Source organism: Salmo salar, chromosome 23 (assembly GCF_965601325.2).
Source record: "Salmo salar chromosome 23, fSalSal1, whole genome shotgun sequence".
In the NCBI taxonomy this organism is placed as follows: domain Eukaryota; kingdom Metazoa; phylum Chordata; class Actinopteri; order Salmoniformes; family Salmonidae; genus Salmo; species Salmo salar.
The window spans coordinates 42,602,745-42,620,140 of NC_138313.1; the positions used below are offsets into that span (position 1 = coordinate 42,602,745).

At 42.2% G+C, this 17,396-nt stretch overlaps 1 protein-coding gene across 1 annotated transcript in view; it reads left to right on the top strand.

The window, feature by feature from the left end:
* LOC106584672 (DENN domain-containing protein 5B) overlaps positions 1 to 17,303 on the top strand; it is a 39,551-nt gene extending 22,248 nt beyond the window's left edge. Inside the window, exons 10-21 of the mRNA XM_014170175.3 lie at positions 3,333 to 3,485; positions 4,863 to 4,947; positions 5,205 to 5,280; positions 5,790 to 5,918; positions 6,144 to 6,265; positions 7,704 to 7,849; positions 7,994 to 8,112; positions 8,451 to 8,638; positions 8,948 to 9,030; positions 10,688 to 10,814; positions 11,061 to 11,223; positions 15,046 to 17,303. Coding sequence (XP_014025650.3) covers positions 3,333 to 3,485; positions 4,863 to 4,947; positions 5,205 to 5,280; positions 5,790 to 5,918; positions 6,144 to 6,265; positions 7,704 to 7,849; positions 7,994 to 8,112; positions 8,451 to 8,638; positions 8,948 to 9,030; positions 10,688 to 10,814; positions 11,061 to 11,223; positions 15,046 to 15,229 — 1,575 coding nt within the window. The 3' untranslated portion in view covers positions 15,230 to 17,303. The remainder of the gene's footprint in view (positions 1 to 3,332; positions 3,486 to 4,862; positions 4,948 to 5,204; positions 5,281 to 5,789; positions 5,919 to 6,143; positions 6,266 to 7,703; positions 7,850 to 7,993; positions 8,113 to 8,450; positions 8,639 to 8,947; positions 9,031 to 10,687; positions 10,815 to 11,060; positions 11,224 to 15,045) is intronic.
* Positions 17,304 to 17,396: the final 93 nt, after the last annotated feature.

Below are 17,396 nucleotides of genomic sequence, written 5' to 3' on the forward strand. Positions count from 1 at the left end.
CTGCTACCATTTCTGTCAAGCCGTCTACGAATATAGTTTGACGCATACCTTCTATAAATCCAACGTATTGTAAGAATATGTTGAAGATAAATACACAACGGAGAGGACTAGAATTAACGATCAATGGAAACGGTTGTTTTTCAGTTCAACATCTGTTAAGAATGTCAGTCCTGAACTCATAGCTAGGTGTGCTATGTTTTCATTGGTCTGAGTCTGGAGCAGCATACTTTTTATTTGGCAATTGGCCCAGTTGAACTGCAAGGACTTCTAATTGGTCAGCCACAGGCTAGGGTGGGGGGTTATAAATGACATCCTGTTTCTTTGTTCTGTGGAGATGATCACTGAGGGCAGGGGAGCATGACCATCTACCTCCCTGCATGATATGTCCTCTTTGAATAAACCTATTTTCCTCCCCCTGATTTGCTTTGGGGTCTGTGTTATTGAAGAATAACATCAACTGCTAACAGTATGCACCACACCGAACGTATTGCAACTGCCTCTGCAACGCATTGTTGCGAGGGAAATGCAGCGTTTCATTGGAAATGAATAATTCTGGTGGCCCAAAAGGAAATAACGATGTCGGTGTGTTCGAAACATAAGGCTTGGATTCTACCTGCTGTTATGGTGCTAAACTATTAGGTTACAGACTGGATGCTACCTGCTGTTATGGTGCTAAACTATTAGGTTACAGACTGGATTCTACCTGCTGTTATGGTGCTAAACTATTAGATTACAGACTGGATGCTACCTGCTGTTATGGTGCTAAACTATTAGGTTACAGACTGGATGCTACCTGCTGTTATGGTGCTAAACTATTAGATTACAGACTGGATGCTACCTGCTGTTATGGTGCTAAACTATTAGATTACAGACTGGATGCTACCTGCTGTTATGGTGCTAAACTATTAGGTTACAGACCGGATGCTACCTGCTGTTATGGTGCTAAACTATTAGATTACAGACTGGATGCTACCTGCTGTTATGGTGCTAAACTATTAGATTACAGACTGGATGCTACCTGCTGTTATGGTGCTAAACTATTAGGTTACAGACTGGATGCTACCTGCTGTTATGGTGCTAAACTATTAGGTTACAGACTGGATGCTACCTGCTGTTATGGTGCTAAACTATTAGGTTACAGACTGGATGCTACCTGCTGTTATGGTGCTAAACTATTAGGTTACAGACTGGATGCTACCTGCTGTTATGGTGCTAAACTATTAGGTTACAGACCGGATGCTACCTGCTGTTATGGTGCTAAACTATTAGGTTACAGACCGGATGCTACCTGCTGTTATGGTGCTAAACTATTAGGTTACAGACTGGATGCTACCTGCTGTTATGGTGCTAAACTATTAGATTACAGACCGGATGCCATTGTTCTACACGTGGAATATGGTAGTTATACACTGGCTACATTTAACATCCACAAGTAAAGGACGATGTTCAAGGAGCTTTCTGTTTTGATTGGGTTATTTTGCATAAAAACCTTTAGGCCAACCTATAGGAAAAAGAAAAGAGTGGCCAAAAGGGTGTTTAGCATCCCCAGTGGCTCTGCAGGTGTGGACAGGATACGATCTGCTGATGGCCGGCTCTCCAGGCACCATCACATGAGCCTGAATCCACAGACTGGCCAAACTCCTGTTTCTAAAAATGAATTCAAAGGCACTAATAAGTCATTTTTTGTTTAATTTGTATTTCATTCTAAGTCACAGGCTATATGCGCAATTTATAGACTAAGGATTTTATACAACAACATGTTTAAATGAGCTTTATGTCCCTACCAGCCTAGTGTCGCACTTGCAAATGCTTCACAATGTTTCTTTGTAGGCTATAGCCTTGAAATAATTGAAATAATATAACCTAAATAATTAATTTTTGTTCCTCCTTAGGCTCCTGACCTATTTAGTGTTTAAATGCTGTTTTAATGACGTAGCCTATTTTGAAATTATTTTCGCTTCTTACATTCACCTTTTAATGTTTATTCAAATGCTTTTCATTAAAATCCATATGGTATCAATACCTAAACTATTGGTAGGTCCAGGTACTCGCAAAAATAGATGGGTGGTGGTTAAATTGTGATTTTTAATGAACGGCGTGAATTTGAAGCGGGAGTTTATATATTTTTTTTTTGCCTGTGCACATGCCGTGTTTTTTAGCAGCGCTGTAGGAAAGGACATGGAGCGGCTCAACTCAGCTCACGTACTCTGACCCAGGGGAGCCCCAGGACCAACTTTGGGGAACCCTGGTTTGTGTTGTGACTCGTAATAAATGCAGTGTGCCTGTGTGCAGGGCATCTGTATCCAAAAAATCCACTTCTTGAAATAACATAAATCAAGACTACATTCAATAAGGGCCAAGTCCTCCTCACTTAAGTTGCATGTGCTTAAAGCTGAAGTGGATCCGCATTAGGTGGAACAGGCCGCTGGTCACCCCAGGCACATTTGTTGTTTTTGTATTGTTTCTAAAAGTAGAGGAGAGGTAAAACATATTTTTATATATACCACAATACTATTATTTTTTTTTTATCTATCGAACACTATATATATATAAATATAAATATAAATATATATATAAATATAAATATAATCTCACTGATTCAAAAAATTATAATAACGGTTTCGTTGTTTGAAGTAACATCTTTGCTGTTGTAATATCGGAAACGGACTTGGCAATTTCACAGCTACGGATTTCAGCTTTAATTCTGTCCCTTGCAAGAAGCCTGCATTGACGTCAATGGAAGATTTTAAGGATGTGTGTCCCAATTGTCCACACTTCTGAAGTATAGACTGGCTGGTTGTTTAGCAACAAAACTGACACGTGCCCAACTATGGAGCAAAACACACTGGGTTGGCAACCTGTGAACGATTTCCTCTCCAAATGTTTATGTAAAACAAAAACATTTCCACAATGAACACTTGTCTCTCAAATACGTTAAAGTGGTTGGTTAGCTAGCTAGCGAATTAGCCATTTTAGCATTGACATGAAATCAGTCAAAACACCTCTAAACAAGACAGGGTATCAATAACAAGATACAACTAGCTGAAACAAGCCACCTAGAATTCCCCACTTGGCAGCATCTTGTCATTGTTTCTAACTATCTGACCGTCCAGAATCGTACTGCACAGCTTGCTGATTACTTTATTTTTGTGACATTGTCAGCCAAGCCGTCTATGCCCTTGCACACTCCTCCTCGTCATGGATATAAAATCCTGAAATCCATTGCTGAGTGTGTGCAAGTGCACACTTCAGGGGAAGGGTGTTAGAATAGGGACGCAGCCTAAGATTAGAATTATGATGTAACCCTGATTGTGTGTATCTGTGTGGTGCAGACCAGGCGTATGCTGATGGAAAGGATGGGCAAGGAGAGTGTGGAGCTGGGGCAGGGCGAGGCCAATATTACAGGCCTGCAGGAGAACAGACTGATCCACAGCCTCTGTGACCTGCTGGAGAGGACCTGGGGCCACGGGCTACAGCTCAAACAGGTTAGTCGCATGGACGGGCAGGCAGACGGACGGCAAAAAGTATTCATACCCCTTGACTTATTCCACATTACAGCCACATTACAGCCTGAATTCAAAATGGATTAAATTGTTTTTTTTCTCACCTATCTTGGCACAAAACCCCATAATGGCAAAGTGAAAACATATTTTTCGAAATGTTCCAAATTGATTGAAAATAAATTCACACTCCTTTGCCATGACACTCCAAATTGCGCTTGGGTGCATCCAATTTCCTTTGATCATCCTTGATGTCACTAACTTTATTTCGAGTCCAACTGTGGCCAATTCAATTGTTTGAACATGAAAAACACATACCTGCCTATGTAAGGTCCCACAGTTGACAGTGCATGTCTGTAGATCTCTGAGATGGAATTGTAATGAGGCATATATCTGGGGACGGGTATAAAACTATTTCTAGAGTGTGGGAAGTTTCCAAGAGCACAGTGGTCTCCATCATTAGGAAATTAAAAAAATATGGAACTACCCAGACTCTGCCTAGACCTGGCCGTCCGACCAAACTGAGCAACCAGGCAAGAAGGACCTTGGTCAGGGAGGTGTCAAGGAACCCAATGACCACTCTGACAGAACTACAGCGTTGACCAAGAATCCAATGACCACTCTGACAGATTTACAGAGTTCCTTGGCTGAGATGGGAGAACCTGCCAGAAGGACAAGTCTCTACAGTACTTCACCACTCTGGGTTTAATGGGAGAGTGGCCAGACGGAAGCCACTCCTGAGAAAAAGGCACATGACCGCACGCCTGGAGTTTGGAAAAAGGCATGTGAAAGACTCCGAGCATAACGCAAAATATTCTGTGGTCTGATGAGACAAAAAGGTAACTCTTTGGCCTGAATGCAAAGTGCTATGTCTAGAGAGAACAAGGCACAGCTCATCATCCGTCTTAACACCATCCCTACCATGAAGCATGGTGGTGGCAGCATCATGCTATGGGGATGCTTTTCATCAGCAGCGACTAGGAGATGGTTAAGGATAGAGGGAACAATGAATGTAGGCAAATCCTTGATGAGAACCTGCTTCAGTGCAAATGACCTTAGACTGGGGCGAAGATTTACTATCCAACAGGACAATGACCCCCATACTTTTGTCATTATGGGATATTGTGTGAAGATGGGAGGGGGGGGGTCAAAGGAATACTTTCTGAGTGCACTGAAGCCCAGTATTCAAACAGACATGCAAATTAGCAATAATCATCCTAATAATGACTTTTCTTTGTCTCCGGGAAGTACAAAACGATGGTGGCATAAAATTGGCAATCTGCACGCTGGAATACACTTTAAAAAATCTAATGTTTCCCTAAAATGTTGTGAGTGCTGTTGATTTGTGTTTGTACCGTCCAGGGGAGGTCGGCTCTGTGGTCCCACCTGCTCCACTACCAGGCCAACGAGGAGAAGATGGAGTCGCCTTCAAATGCCGAGTCTCCAGGTCAAAGTAGATGCATACTAATCTGATCCCAGATCTGTTTGTGATGACAATGATCATCGGAATTAGATATACAGCACAAACAGATGTTGGACCAGGCTAGATATTAGGAAGGTTGTACAGTAATATCCATCTGGTATTATTTTATTGGTCTGGTCTGCTAGCATCACCCGTCATTAACCAGATAATACAGTAGTTTGTCTGCTAGGTATGCTCTGTGAAGGGATCACATCTGCCAATCATGCTCTTCCTGGTTACAGTGTCCAATGGGTCGGACAGCAGGAGGCTGGAGGAGGGGCTTCCACCGCCGAAGGGCTCCTTTGTACAGGATATGAGGTAATGTGTGGATTCACAAAGCTGTAAAACATGATCTTAAATGTAACCATCACTGTTGCTGTTTTTAATATAAGGGTTTCACAATGAAATATTTAACATTTTTATTTATTTTACTATGTCAATATTGTGTTGTAAATGTTTTGGCAGTTGTGGAAAAAATCTATAGTTGTAAGTTGCGGATTTCATTGGAAATTATGTCATTGTTGATTACATGTTTTTTACATGTTTTTTTATCATGAAGGCTATTTTCTCTTGAACCACATGGTCTATCTACTAGAAAGTAATGGACACATAAAGAATATGGAAAAAAATATACTTGAAAATATAAAGGACCACGTGTCCATAGATTTCCAAAATTACCTCTTAATAACCAACATTTCAGAAAATTCCAGTAACTATGGTCAATTACAGGGAGTTTTGAAACCACGGCAGCTTTCCTAAAGGACAGCGCAACCCAACCCAACAAACTGCTCTCTTTGAAAACCATAGAATGTGTTTTACCACCTCAGGTTTGTCCAGACCATGAGTGGGGGTCTCAGTGAAGTGGGTCAGGCCCGGGCCTGGATTCATCTGGCCCTGGAGAAGAAACTGCTCTCACAACACCTCAAACTGCTGCTGGCCAACCATGACCTGATTAGGTACACACCCATATCACGTATACCCTCTTCATACTACTGAGCCGAGCCGTGCCGTGCCGGCTTGGTTGCACATCCAGGATAGTCTCTAGAACCGTGCTGGAAAGTACATAGTGAAAAGAAAATATCTGAGCCGGCACGGTTGGGGTCGGCACGATAATGTGATGACTCTTCAGATGCATGGCGGTGTGTGTGTGTGGTGTGTTAACCTCTGTCCTCTCCTTACAGGCAGCTGTATAAGCCTTATGCATTCCTGCTGTGTGAGGAGGAGAGGGAGCAGTTTCTGTTCCACCTGCTGTCGCTCAACACTGTAGACTACCTCTGCTTCACACGCAAATTCACCTCCATCAGTAAGTCTGGGAGATTCAACAGGGCTGTGTTCATTAGGCACCAAACGGAAGAAGTACCTGAGATTGTCCAATGAGAAATGTTCATTTATTTTTTGGTGCACTAATGCAGGGGTTTTCAGACTTTTTCGGGCCGGGGGCCTTTCGTGACAGCAAATTCATCAGGGATTTGCCTGGGTACCAGTCTATTTCGCTAACATGCCACTCCTTGTCATTGCTAAAAAGGCCAGTATCTTTGGCAATCTTAAAACATGAACATTCTTAATGAGCTCGAGGAGATCAGAGGATTTGATCCTGATTCGATAACCCGCACAGCTATCATCCAATCACAATGTTTATGCAAATTAGACTGATAGAACGTTTCCTAAATTCATTAATTCATACATTTCATTGGAAACATTAACATTGGGCATTCTGACAATACATTTCATTGGAAACATTAACATTGGGCATTCTGACAATACATTTCATTGGAAACATTAACATTATGCGCTGGGAGAACAGAGGATTCCTGTTTATTGCATTTTTACCACCAGCCAATGGGATCACATTGAATGGCGAGAGCTTTTCTTTAACTTCCCTGCCTGTTCATTGTGAACGCTGTAGACTATTTTACTGTATGTACAGCGAGCAAGAGTTGTGTGTATGTGGATAATTATCTATTTTCTTTCTCAAAATAAGAGACAAAATGATGTTTCTACTTCTGGGACACATTGGGCTAGGCTACTGGTTCAGTAGCTGTATGAGGAATAGGGAGAGGATAGAAGTGTGAGAGAGAGGCCAGTGGAGATGCATGAATTTAGCAAGAAAGGAACAGTGAAGACATTAAGAACAACAATCTTAGAAATTTTCATGGAAACTATTAATGTTGTTTCCAACCACCAATCAGCAACTGCGCTGTAAATCCGGCTGCATAAGGCCAGTCTCTGTGGCAATGACGAGTGGCAAGGAATGGAATGTTCGCTAAAGAGATTGGTACTAAGGCTAATCAGGGACCCCATCATTATCAGACCACAACTTGAGTGTGATTTTAAAAATAGCCTACAGGGAGTTTTATTATGATGTCATTGGGTTCCTAATTCCTATTTGGTTGTATGAGAGAATGTTCTAACATTAGTTAATGTTTTTGTAATATCATTCTATTATCTTCATATTAGTCAGCATCCTCCTGCAGTTCTGAGAACATTCCTGGTATGTTTTTAAGAAGGAATGGTCTTAAGAACACTCATCTTGGATAGAGGAACATTACCATTAACCTACCAGAAATGTTCTGGGATCTAAACATTCTTAGCTGGTTTAAACTAAAGCAACCTTTTAACAGTCCATAAACATCTAATATTGCACTGAAATGTGAAAGGTGTTCACTACCTGTAAGTTGCTCTGGACAAGGGCATCTGCTAAATGACTAAAATGTAAATGTTCTCGTCTCTTGTCCCTTCAGGCATTCCGTACCGTGTTGTCATAATGCCCATGAAGAAGCTGAGCATTGCCATGACAATGTCCAACCCCTGGGTGTGTGTTTCTGGCGAGCTAGGTGACTCCGGGATCAGGCAGATTCCCAAGAACACACAGGAGATCTTCTTCCAGGTGAGCTGCTCAGTCCCATTGTTTCCCTGGGCTGGGTGGAGCGGATGGAAGCTACTCCTTAGGAATTCTCCATCGAACAGACACACACACACACATGCTGGCACACTCTGTTCTTATTCTAGTCTGTCTCTCTGTGTGTGTTAGTGTCAGAACCTGGGCAGACTGAGCACCCTGCAGTTGGGCCAGGAGAACTCTGGCCTGCTGGCTAAGTGTCTGGTGGACTGTGTAATTGTGCACAATGAGATCACTGGACACACCTACAGGTAACAAACACATACGGTGTTTCTTCTGTTAAACCTGCTTTGCACTGCACTTTTTTGTTGTTAACCAAGTTAGTTAAAGTGTTGCTCTAATTTCTGTACTCACACAAGTTGTGTTTATTAGGGCACACAACGGAAAACCACTTTAAAACTGTCTGCAACAGGAAAGGAACATTTGTGTTTCGGATTAGACAAGCCCAGGTTGTCCTTCTGTTTGGTCCCTAATGAACATGATCCTGCCTCAAAATTCTGAATGAACAAATTTAAAATTTGACTGCTCCTTTGCCCTGTTTCACATATAACCTCTCACCCCCTTATCTTTACCTGCGCTCTCCTCCCAGGTTCCCGTGCGGCCGCTGGCTGGGGAAGGGTGTGGGTGACGGAAGCCTGGAGAGGGTGCTGATTGGTCAGCTGGTGGCGCCCGGAGGAGAGGATGATTCTGGGAGGTGGACGGGGACTCCCCCAGAGCAGGGCTCGCCCCCACAGAGCGGACGCACGGGGAGTCTGGGGTCTCTGGGCCGCAGCAACAGTATGTATGGACACACACTGAGGGTCAGATTTACTGAGCATCTACACCTGGTAACAGTTTGGACCTGGAATCTTATGAAGGGGAATGTAAAAAAACAGATATTACACTTTTTATATTAACCATTAAGCGTAATATCTTTCCTATGGTCATGAGTAAATGTACATTTTCTGTAATTCATTGCTATACCTTTCTTTTAATGCTCCATCTTTCCTCCCCTTATCGTCTTTCATGCCATTGTCCATCTTCACGTCTAAATTCCTCTCTCCCATTCTACCTCTCTCCTTCCCGCCATCTCTCTCCTCCATTCAGAGCTCTCCTCTGTCCAGGTGCAGGAGGATACGAGGGAGGCAGTGAACAACCTTGTCAAGCACTTCCACAAAGCAGAGCAGGAGGTAGGCTGTGTGTGAGAGATTCCAAATAGAGGGAGCAGAGGAGACTTTAGCCTCTCAGCCTTTGTCTGCTGCTGTTTGTGTGTGTGTCTGGATCTGAGTCTCTGTGTGTCTAGAGGTTATTATCAGCACGATTCATAACCTTCACTCTGCAAGGCAGAATCTCCCACAGTTTAAAGGCAGACTGCCTTTTTTTCTCTGGTCTATGGCCTGCCCTGACCTCCCCTTTAAAAGCCTGTTCTGACCTCTCCTTTTAGAAGCCTGCTCTGACATCTTTAAAATCCCTAGTCTGAACTCCCCTTAAAAACCTCAGCCATGTGGAGACCGTAGCTCACTGTTTTTATCAGTTACCACTTAACCCCTCCCCCCTGGATAATTCATCGACCAATCAGCTTTAATAAATGGACCTTTCCTTGGCGTAGCAGAGGCTCCATGAAGATTCACATAGCCCCTCAGTGAATTGAATATTATAATCCATGAAATTATATTATTATGTATATGAGCTTCCAAGAAACCACTCACTGCTTTGGGAGATTCCGTCACAGCAAGTGCTATGAATTTGGTTTTTAATTTCATCTTAGACTGTTGGACCCTGGAGGGAAAGCTGAATCGTGTTGCTTTGAGAGCCTTCTCTGGAACTGAACTGTACTAGATAATATCGCCCTGGGCTTAGGTTTGTCACCTTGGCAACCATAATTCAACTCCTCCACACTGCAGTCCAACAATTCTACAACACTGTAGGCAAGACAATAATGCTTAATTTGTAAGGACAACTGACTGAATGCGGATGGAAGGTTTCTGAAGAAACTTCAGAGGGATTGCTTCCGCTGTCTGAGTGTTCTGTTGTGTCCAGCTTAAAAAGCGATGTAGCATCTTTAAAGGGGGGCTGAACTTACTGATTTAGCCTCGCTTTCAATCATCCTCATTAGGAAATGCAACTGAGAATGAGATTTGTGTCTTGAAGGTGGGCTTTGGGGGTGGGTGTGTTCACACATGGGAAGCATTTGTATATTCACTCAGAAACAGTATACAGTTAGTCATGCACCCTTCTAGATAACTTGAAACAGTCTAACCAGGTCTTGTGTCTGGAAGTAGGCTAGCTAGCAAGATAGCCAACTTCTTTCGCCAATTGGCTTCAGCTGGCGGGTGTGCAACCATGGCAAAGTTGGTTTGACTTTGGATGGCCTATATGTGGGACTGTCAATATATTACACAACATAAATGGGACAACTGATTGCCCCTATCTAGCCAAATAGGGATATCCAAAGTCAAACCAAATTTATCATGGTCAGTGTCCTGGGAATTACGAATGTGTCTTGTGCAGATGTGCTCTGAATTGACGATCACCCAACCGAAGGAAAACTGTTACGTACCCTTCATTCCGTGACATACCCTTTTTTTCCCCCTAATAATCTCACAAATCTCCGTTTTGGAAGAGACCTGGCTATATGACCAAAATTATCATATTTATTTTATTTATTTGTAGTAAATTTTGACACTAGAATAAATGTTTCTGACTCGTATCGATGCCACAGGCCGTTTATTCTTTTTTTTTTTTTTCAGTCGCTCTTTAAACTCTACCATTGTAACTGTATAACCAGAACCATATTCTACAAGTTAGCGACTCATTGAACCTCTCCTCTGTCTCCTCTCCTTTCAGAGGGGGAACCTGACTGCTCTGCTCTGTGGAGAGGGGGGGCTGGTGCGCTCCCTGGAACAGTTCCTCCTCCACGGCTTTAAGTCCTCGCGCCTATTTCAAAGGAGTGTGTTCATATGGGACTTTGTGGGTAAGTGTGTGTGGGCACAGAATGTGTTGTGTAGTAATGTAATTTGTCTCCATCTAGTGGCTCATTTTACAAGTTAAATGTTTCATTATTCAGTGTGTTAGTGCAGCACAGCATAATTCACCTAGTACCCCCAGTAAACGGCATCATCTTGTCATAGAAATTGAATTTCTAGCGTTCTAGTGTATGATTAGTCACTATTTCCATGGTCCCTGTCCTTCTGTTTTACCTACACATACACACACACAGAGAAAGTGGTGGTTTCCATGGAGACTGCGGATCAGATGGGTGACTTGAGGGAGTCAACAGAACTATGTGACTCGCTGTGTCACTATGCCAACGCCATCAACGCTTCGCCACGGAACATCGGAAAGGAGGGCAAGTTCCAGCTGCTGGTCTGCCTGGGAATCAGGTGAGAGGTCATAGTTGAAAGTTCAAACGGCAATGGAAAGGGAGATGGTAGGGGCCAAGGGGATCTAACATCATGACTGTCTGTCATGCAGAATAGGGAATAATTCCAGCTCCATACATCCTATTTCTATCTTCACGTACTGAACGTTGCATCTTTCTGAATAGACCCCAGTTGTGTAAGACTGTGCAAGTATGACATGACGGATGCATTCTAACCGGGCCACCGGGCCCTCTAATGAAAAATGTGAATGTCACCATTCTGGTGGTTAATTTTATCAGTCCCGAGTGACACACTTTCCATTTCCCTGTAGCCCCTCTGAGCACTCTGCAGCCAGAGTGGCCTGCAGCAGGACTGGTCTCCAAGGCCTCAGTCATAGACCTGACCCATTTACATCACACACTGTTATTTCAGCCAGGAATTTGGGCTGCTGCAGGCCTGCAGCGTTGGGGTGGTCAAAACAGTGGTGGTCGGTGCCGCTTTAAGATGAGGGAGGACAATTTTATTTATTTTTTATTTTTTTATGAGCATGGCGTTATTTCTGTTACAGCATATTGGATGGCTGTCATTCAAATTCCATTCCAATGTAACATTGACATGTTCTCTATACCCTTCATGAGGTTGCTACAACCTAGCCTATGAATGAAAGTAGCTGCACACAGGTCGAGAGAAATTTGAGGTGACCGACAGTGACACATGCACAGATGGTGACATTCAATACCGCTTTGCACACTCTTGCCTGCATCTCTGATCTAGGGTGTAATCATTAGTCCCACTGTTGCAAACAAGAGTTTCTATTGCTTCCCTTTTTAAGAAACGCTTTTCAACGGAATCGGCAGAATTAAAACACCCCTGATCATACTTAAACACATTTCACTTTCATAGCAGCTGCGTTGTATTCCTTGTCGCATCTATGCGCCCTCCTCTCGACTTTTTCCCTTTGCTTGTGGACTTCAATAATGCACAGCACATCAGCTGTATGAGACCAGGGCAAAAAACCTTTCCAAGCCAAACCATAACCGCTGCACACATCCTACATCGTTGTCACCATATTAGCTAAAGTAACGTCATAGTCAACACAGCTAATAGAACTAATGCGTGAGTAGTAAACCTGCTACAGGCATGCAGTACAGTTAACAAGCAGTTTAGCCGTTACACCAGCAGGCCCTGCTGTCAAAAAAAAAAAGTACAACCAAAAGCTTACCTCGGAAGTGTTTGTGTTGTTGGATAGTCATAGACAGCTAGGTAACATAGCATCACTCTTTATTTGAGTAGGCTAAACTAGTTAGCTGCATTCGCTAGCTAAGTAAGTGGAAGAAGAAGAAAAAATATGAAATGTATACAGTACCAGTCAAAAGTTTGGACACACCTACTCATTCCAGGGTTTTTCTTTATTTTTATTATTTTCTACATTGTAGAATCAGACATCAAAACTATGAAATAACACATGGAATCATGTAGTAACCAAAAAAGTGTTCAACAAATCAAAATATATTTTGCATTTGAGATTCTTCAAAGTAGCCACCCTTTGCCTTGATAACAGCTTTGCACACTCTTGGCATTCTCTCAACCAGCTTAAACCATCAAACTGTGTCTCATGAGGACTGCCAGTATTTAACCAGTATGTCTACCACATCATTCTGCAGCGATATGCCATCCCATCTGGTTTGCGCTTAGTGGGGCTATCATTTGTTTTCCAACAGGACAATGACACAACACACCTCCAGGCTGTGTAAGGGCTATTTGACCAAGAAGGAGAGTGATTGAGTACAGCAGCAGATGACCTGGCCTCCACAATCACCCAACCTCAACCCAATTGAGATGGTTTGGGATGAGTTGAACCGCAGAGTGAAGGAAAAGCAGTCAACAAGTACTCAGCATATGTGGGAACTCCTTCAAGACTTGAAAAGCATTCCAGGTGAAGCTGGTTGAGAGAATGCCAACATTGTGCAAAGCTGTAATCAAGGCAAAGGGTGGCTACTTTGAAGAATCTCAAATATAAAATATATATCGTAATTTGTTGAACACATGATTCCATATGTGTTCATAGTTTTGATGTCTTCACTATTATTCTACAATGTAGAAAATAGTAAAAATAAAGAAACCCTGGAATGAGTAGGTGTGTCCAAACTTTTGTGTGTGTACATATCAATCTCTTGCTTTTTCATTTTAGGGGAAATTAATTTGTTAAACTGTTCAACTATTGTCTTTCTCTCTCGGAGTCAACTACTCACCACGTTATGCAGTGCTAGCTATCTGTAGATTATGCTTTCAGTACTAGATTCATTCTCTGATCCTTTGATTGGATGGACAACATGTCAGTTCATGCTGCAAGAGCTCTGATAGGTTGGAGGACGTCCTCCGGAAGTTGTTAACATTACTGTCTAAGTCTATGGAAGGGCGTGAGAACCATGAGCCTCCTAGGTTTTGTATTGAAGTCAGTGTACCCAGAGGAGGACGGAAGCTGGCTGCCCTCCGGCTACACCATGGTGCTACCCTACGGAGTGCTGTTGAGGCTATTGCAGACCTTCATTGCAAAACAGTGTATTTTAATAAATAATTTGGTGACGTGACTATGTTTAGTATAGTTTTATCTAAAAAGGATACCTTTTTTTTTATGTTTCACAATTTTTTTGTTTAGGAAATTTACTGAGGATGGTCCTCTTCCACCTCTGAGGAGCCTCCAGTGTAATGTAGGATACATAGCTGGCTGAATAACTGGGTAATGCCTTGTTCAAGCTGGTACCTACCTGGTAGTTAACTATGTAGAAACAAGATACCTTCTGGTACCTACCTCCCAAAGAATTCAACACAATTGGTAAACAACCTGTTACCAAATGGTACATATTGACATTTGTGTCAATGAATTTCAAAGAAAGGGAAATATAATAACTATGCAATTATTAGGTAATTGTTTTTAATAAGTAATAATTTCTAAGTAACGGGCTGTAAAATGAAACGTAACTAATAATAGTTTTATATACAATGACAATTCATCTGGTTTGTTAATGGGTGTATATGGTCTAAACTTGATACATTTTCCTCATTCCATTTCATGCATTTGAGGCCTAATGAAAGGCGCTATATAATTAAGCAATAAGGCCCGGGGGAGTGTGGTATATGGCCAATGTACCATGGCTAAGTGCTGTTCTTATGCACAACGCAGAGTGCCTGGACACAGCCCTTAGCCGTAGTATATTGGCCATATACCACAAACCCTAGAGGTTCCTTATTGCTATTATAAACTGTTTACGAACGGAATTAAAGCAGTAAAAATAAATGTATTGTCATAACTGTGGTATACGGTTTGATATACCACAGCTGTCAACCAATCAGCATTCAGGGCTCTTACCACCCAGTTTATAAATGCAATTAATTCATTAAAATAAACTAAAAATAACAATTGATTTGAAGTAAGTGGTCTGATGTGCTTTGGTACACCTTGGAGCTTGCTTTTGAAAACGTGGCTTTATTACGATCTAGTCTTCTATATATATTGCATCTACATTTTCCTGAGACAGACTACCTACCTAGCTAGCTAGAAACTGACCGCTACTGGAAGAATCATCAAATTAAACCCACAAAGAATGTGCTGACTCAGTTTCATTTGAAATAAAATGCAAACTTGCATCTATGAGAACCTAGTCAAAAGCTCCAGGTACAAGTTGATTTCTGAGCCCCAATTCCAGACCTTAACCATTATAGCATAAATGCAAATCACTTTTGTTCTACACAATGCATTTTTGTTTGTGTTATGTAGTGTTGCTCCCTCCTGAACAGACCTGTGGAGAAAAGGATTTGACCTTTAACCCTGTATGTTGGCAGGGACCGGCTGCTGCCCCAGTGGCTTCACCTATTGGCCGAGTGCCACCTGACGGCTGTTCAATACGAGAAGTCAGCGCTGGTCCGGGATCGTGCCGCCGTCCACACTCTCTCCCGTGTCCTCCACACCCTCCACGAGTTCTCCATCACCCTGGAGACCACCCTGGTCAAGGGGGTGGACCTCTAACCCCACCGCCGCTGAGGACATTGGTGAAATGGCGTTTTAACCCCTATCCACAGACTGCGCAACGCACACAAGGTGGCTGGGCCTCAATAGTGTCGTGACTGCCTCTCCCTGTGTCCTCTCCTTCGGTTCCGCACCGATCATGACAGGTGTAAGTAAGAAGTGACACAAGCCCATCATTGGATCATCACTTCAATCCTGTCAGATCTAGTGAGGGAGAGGACACGAGGACAGGAAGTCACTTTAGACAATTGAGATGCAGCGCCTGCCTGGTCAGAACTGGACAGCTGAACTCTCACGACAAGAGAGGAAGTGACAATGGGAGACCTTTTTGGGGTGTGAGTCTAGGAGAGGGATGGAACACCAAAGACAAGCCACTGACCTGGCAGCTTCTGCAGGCCTATTATATTGCCACAGCAGGCCTATTGCCTCATTCGCTGATGCATATGTCATATCTATTGAAGTTACAATGACATACATACATGCATGCATGCATGCATGCATGCATGCATGCATACATGCATACATGCATACATACATACATACATGGGTGCAACTTTCATTTTCGTCCCCTTGAGTTGTATTATTGGAATGTGATACAAAACGAGGCAACGGTGTGCTTTAGGACCATGCGGACGCCTCCGAGCGGTCAAGTTGGCTGTTTGGCGTGTTTATCCGAATGGATAAATATATATATATATAATAACTTTCGCCCTCACTTCTAAAACGAAAGTTGCGCCCCGACGTACGTACAGGAAACAACAGTATTGCATTTCTTATTTTCCTAATTTACACTGTGATCTGTCTCTTGGAGTGAGGCGGAGTGATACCCTTAACCAACCAGCTTTGATGTCTCAGCTCATACTGTGAAGGGCAAGGGAGAAAAGAGTTGTGATGAACTTTGACTCCACCTACCTGTCCTGCCCCTACTTAACCCAAGTCGTATTGCTGTTATGCTTGCCCTTGGCATATAAACCTGACATGCATGGCCATATCAGGGGTGTATTCACTATGAACCAAACAGCCCGAAATGAGGAGGGACTAAACTCAACGCTCGTTATCGTTGCAAAACATTTTTGCTATGGTTCGCACCGGTGTGCCCTAATGAATACACCCAATGTTTTTCCTTTCTCTCAGTGATGCAGTCTCTAGCTAAAGTTATTCTGCTGCCCGATTGTCTGTATTATTATGGTATGGACATTGTGAATGGATTATTTCTCATTTAAAAATTAATGGAGATTAAGGATAGTTACTCTGCTCAAACTGGTGTAGATTTTTGTTCGCCAACACTTGATAATAACTTTCCTGAATGAACCATCATAAATGCTTTATAAACTATAAATGTTATAAAATGTAATGCTTAAAAATACTTTAATAGTTTATGAATGCCTTTCATGAAAGTTGATGTAAAAACTCTGTTTAAATTGTCTCTGTGCAGCAGTTGCCTGGTCCTGTACGTCAGGTTTTATTTGACTGACTGAAACCCTAGCACCACTACTCTTCTCAATGTTCCCTGACTCGGGCCGGTTTCTGTAGCCCTGTCTGTTTATCGTTCTATAGACTTTTTTCCTCCTACAGGATCATTCTGGCTTTACTGACAAAAATTTAGAAAATATTGGTTTGAAATATTGAAAATGGTCTTTTGTCAATTCAAATGTTGTTGTTTTTTAATACTGTGACTATTTGAACGTTGCTTTGTAAGAAGTTGTCCTTCAGTCATACAATGTTACCATAGACTTTTCAGTTGATAGGGGAGTTCTCTATCTGTCTACATTTCTGTTGACAAAAAAATTGCATTTTGTTTTCTAAATGTCATGTTGCTTATGTAATTGTAATTGCTTGGTCAAAACATTTAGGTTTTTCTTCGAAAACAAGCTTGATATTGATATTACATTTAGCTTTTTTTGTTGATAAGATGGAAAATGTCATCTCCTGCACTGTTTTTTGTCAAACCCGCAATGATGAAGTCTCTAGCTTATTATTATTTGAAAATTGATATTAGGCTAAGTACTAATCTATTATTTTCAATATTAATGAATTGTGTTAAAGATTAAAGTCTGCTAAAATATAAAACTGACTTTTGTTTTGTCGGGTGGCATGATTCTCACAACTGTCGGCAACGATAGGCCCTACCTGATGCAAAGGTGGCGTGCGCGCGCAATGGTTGGTT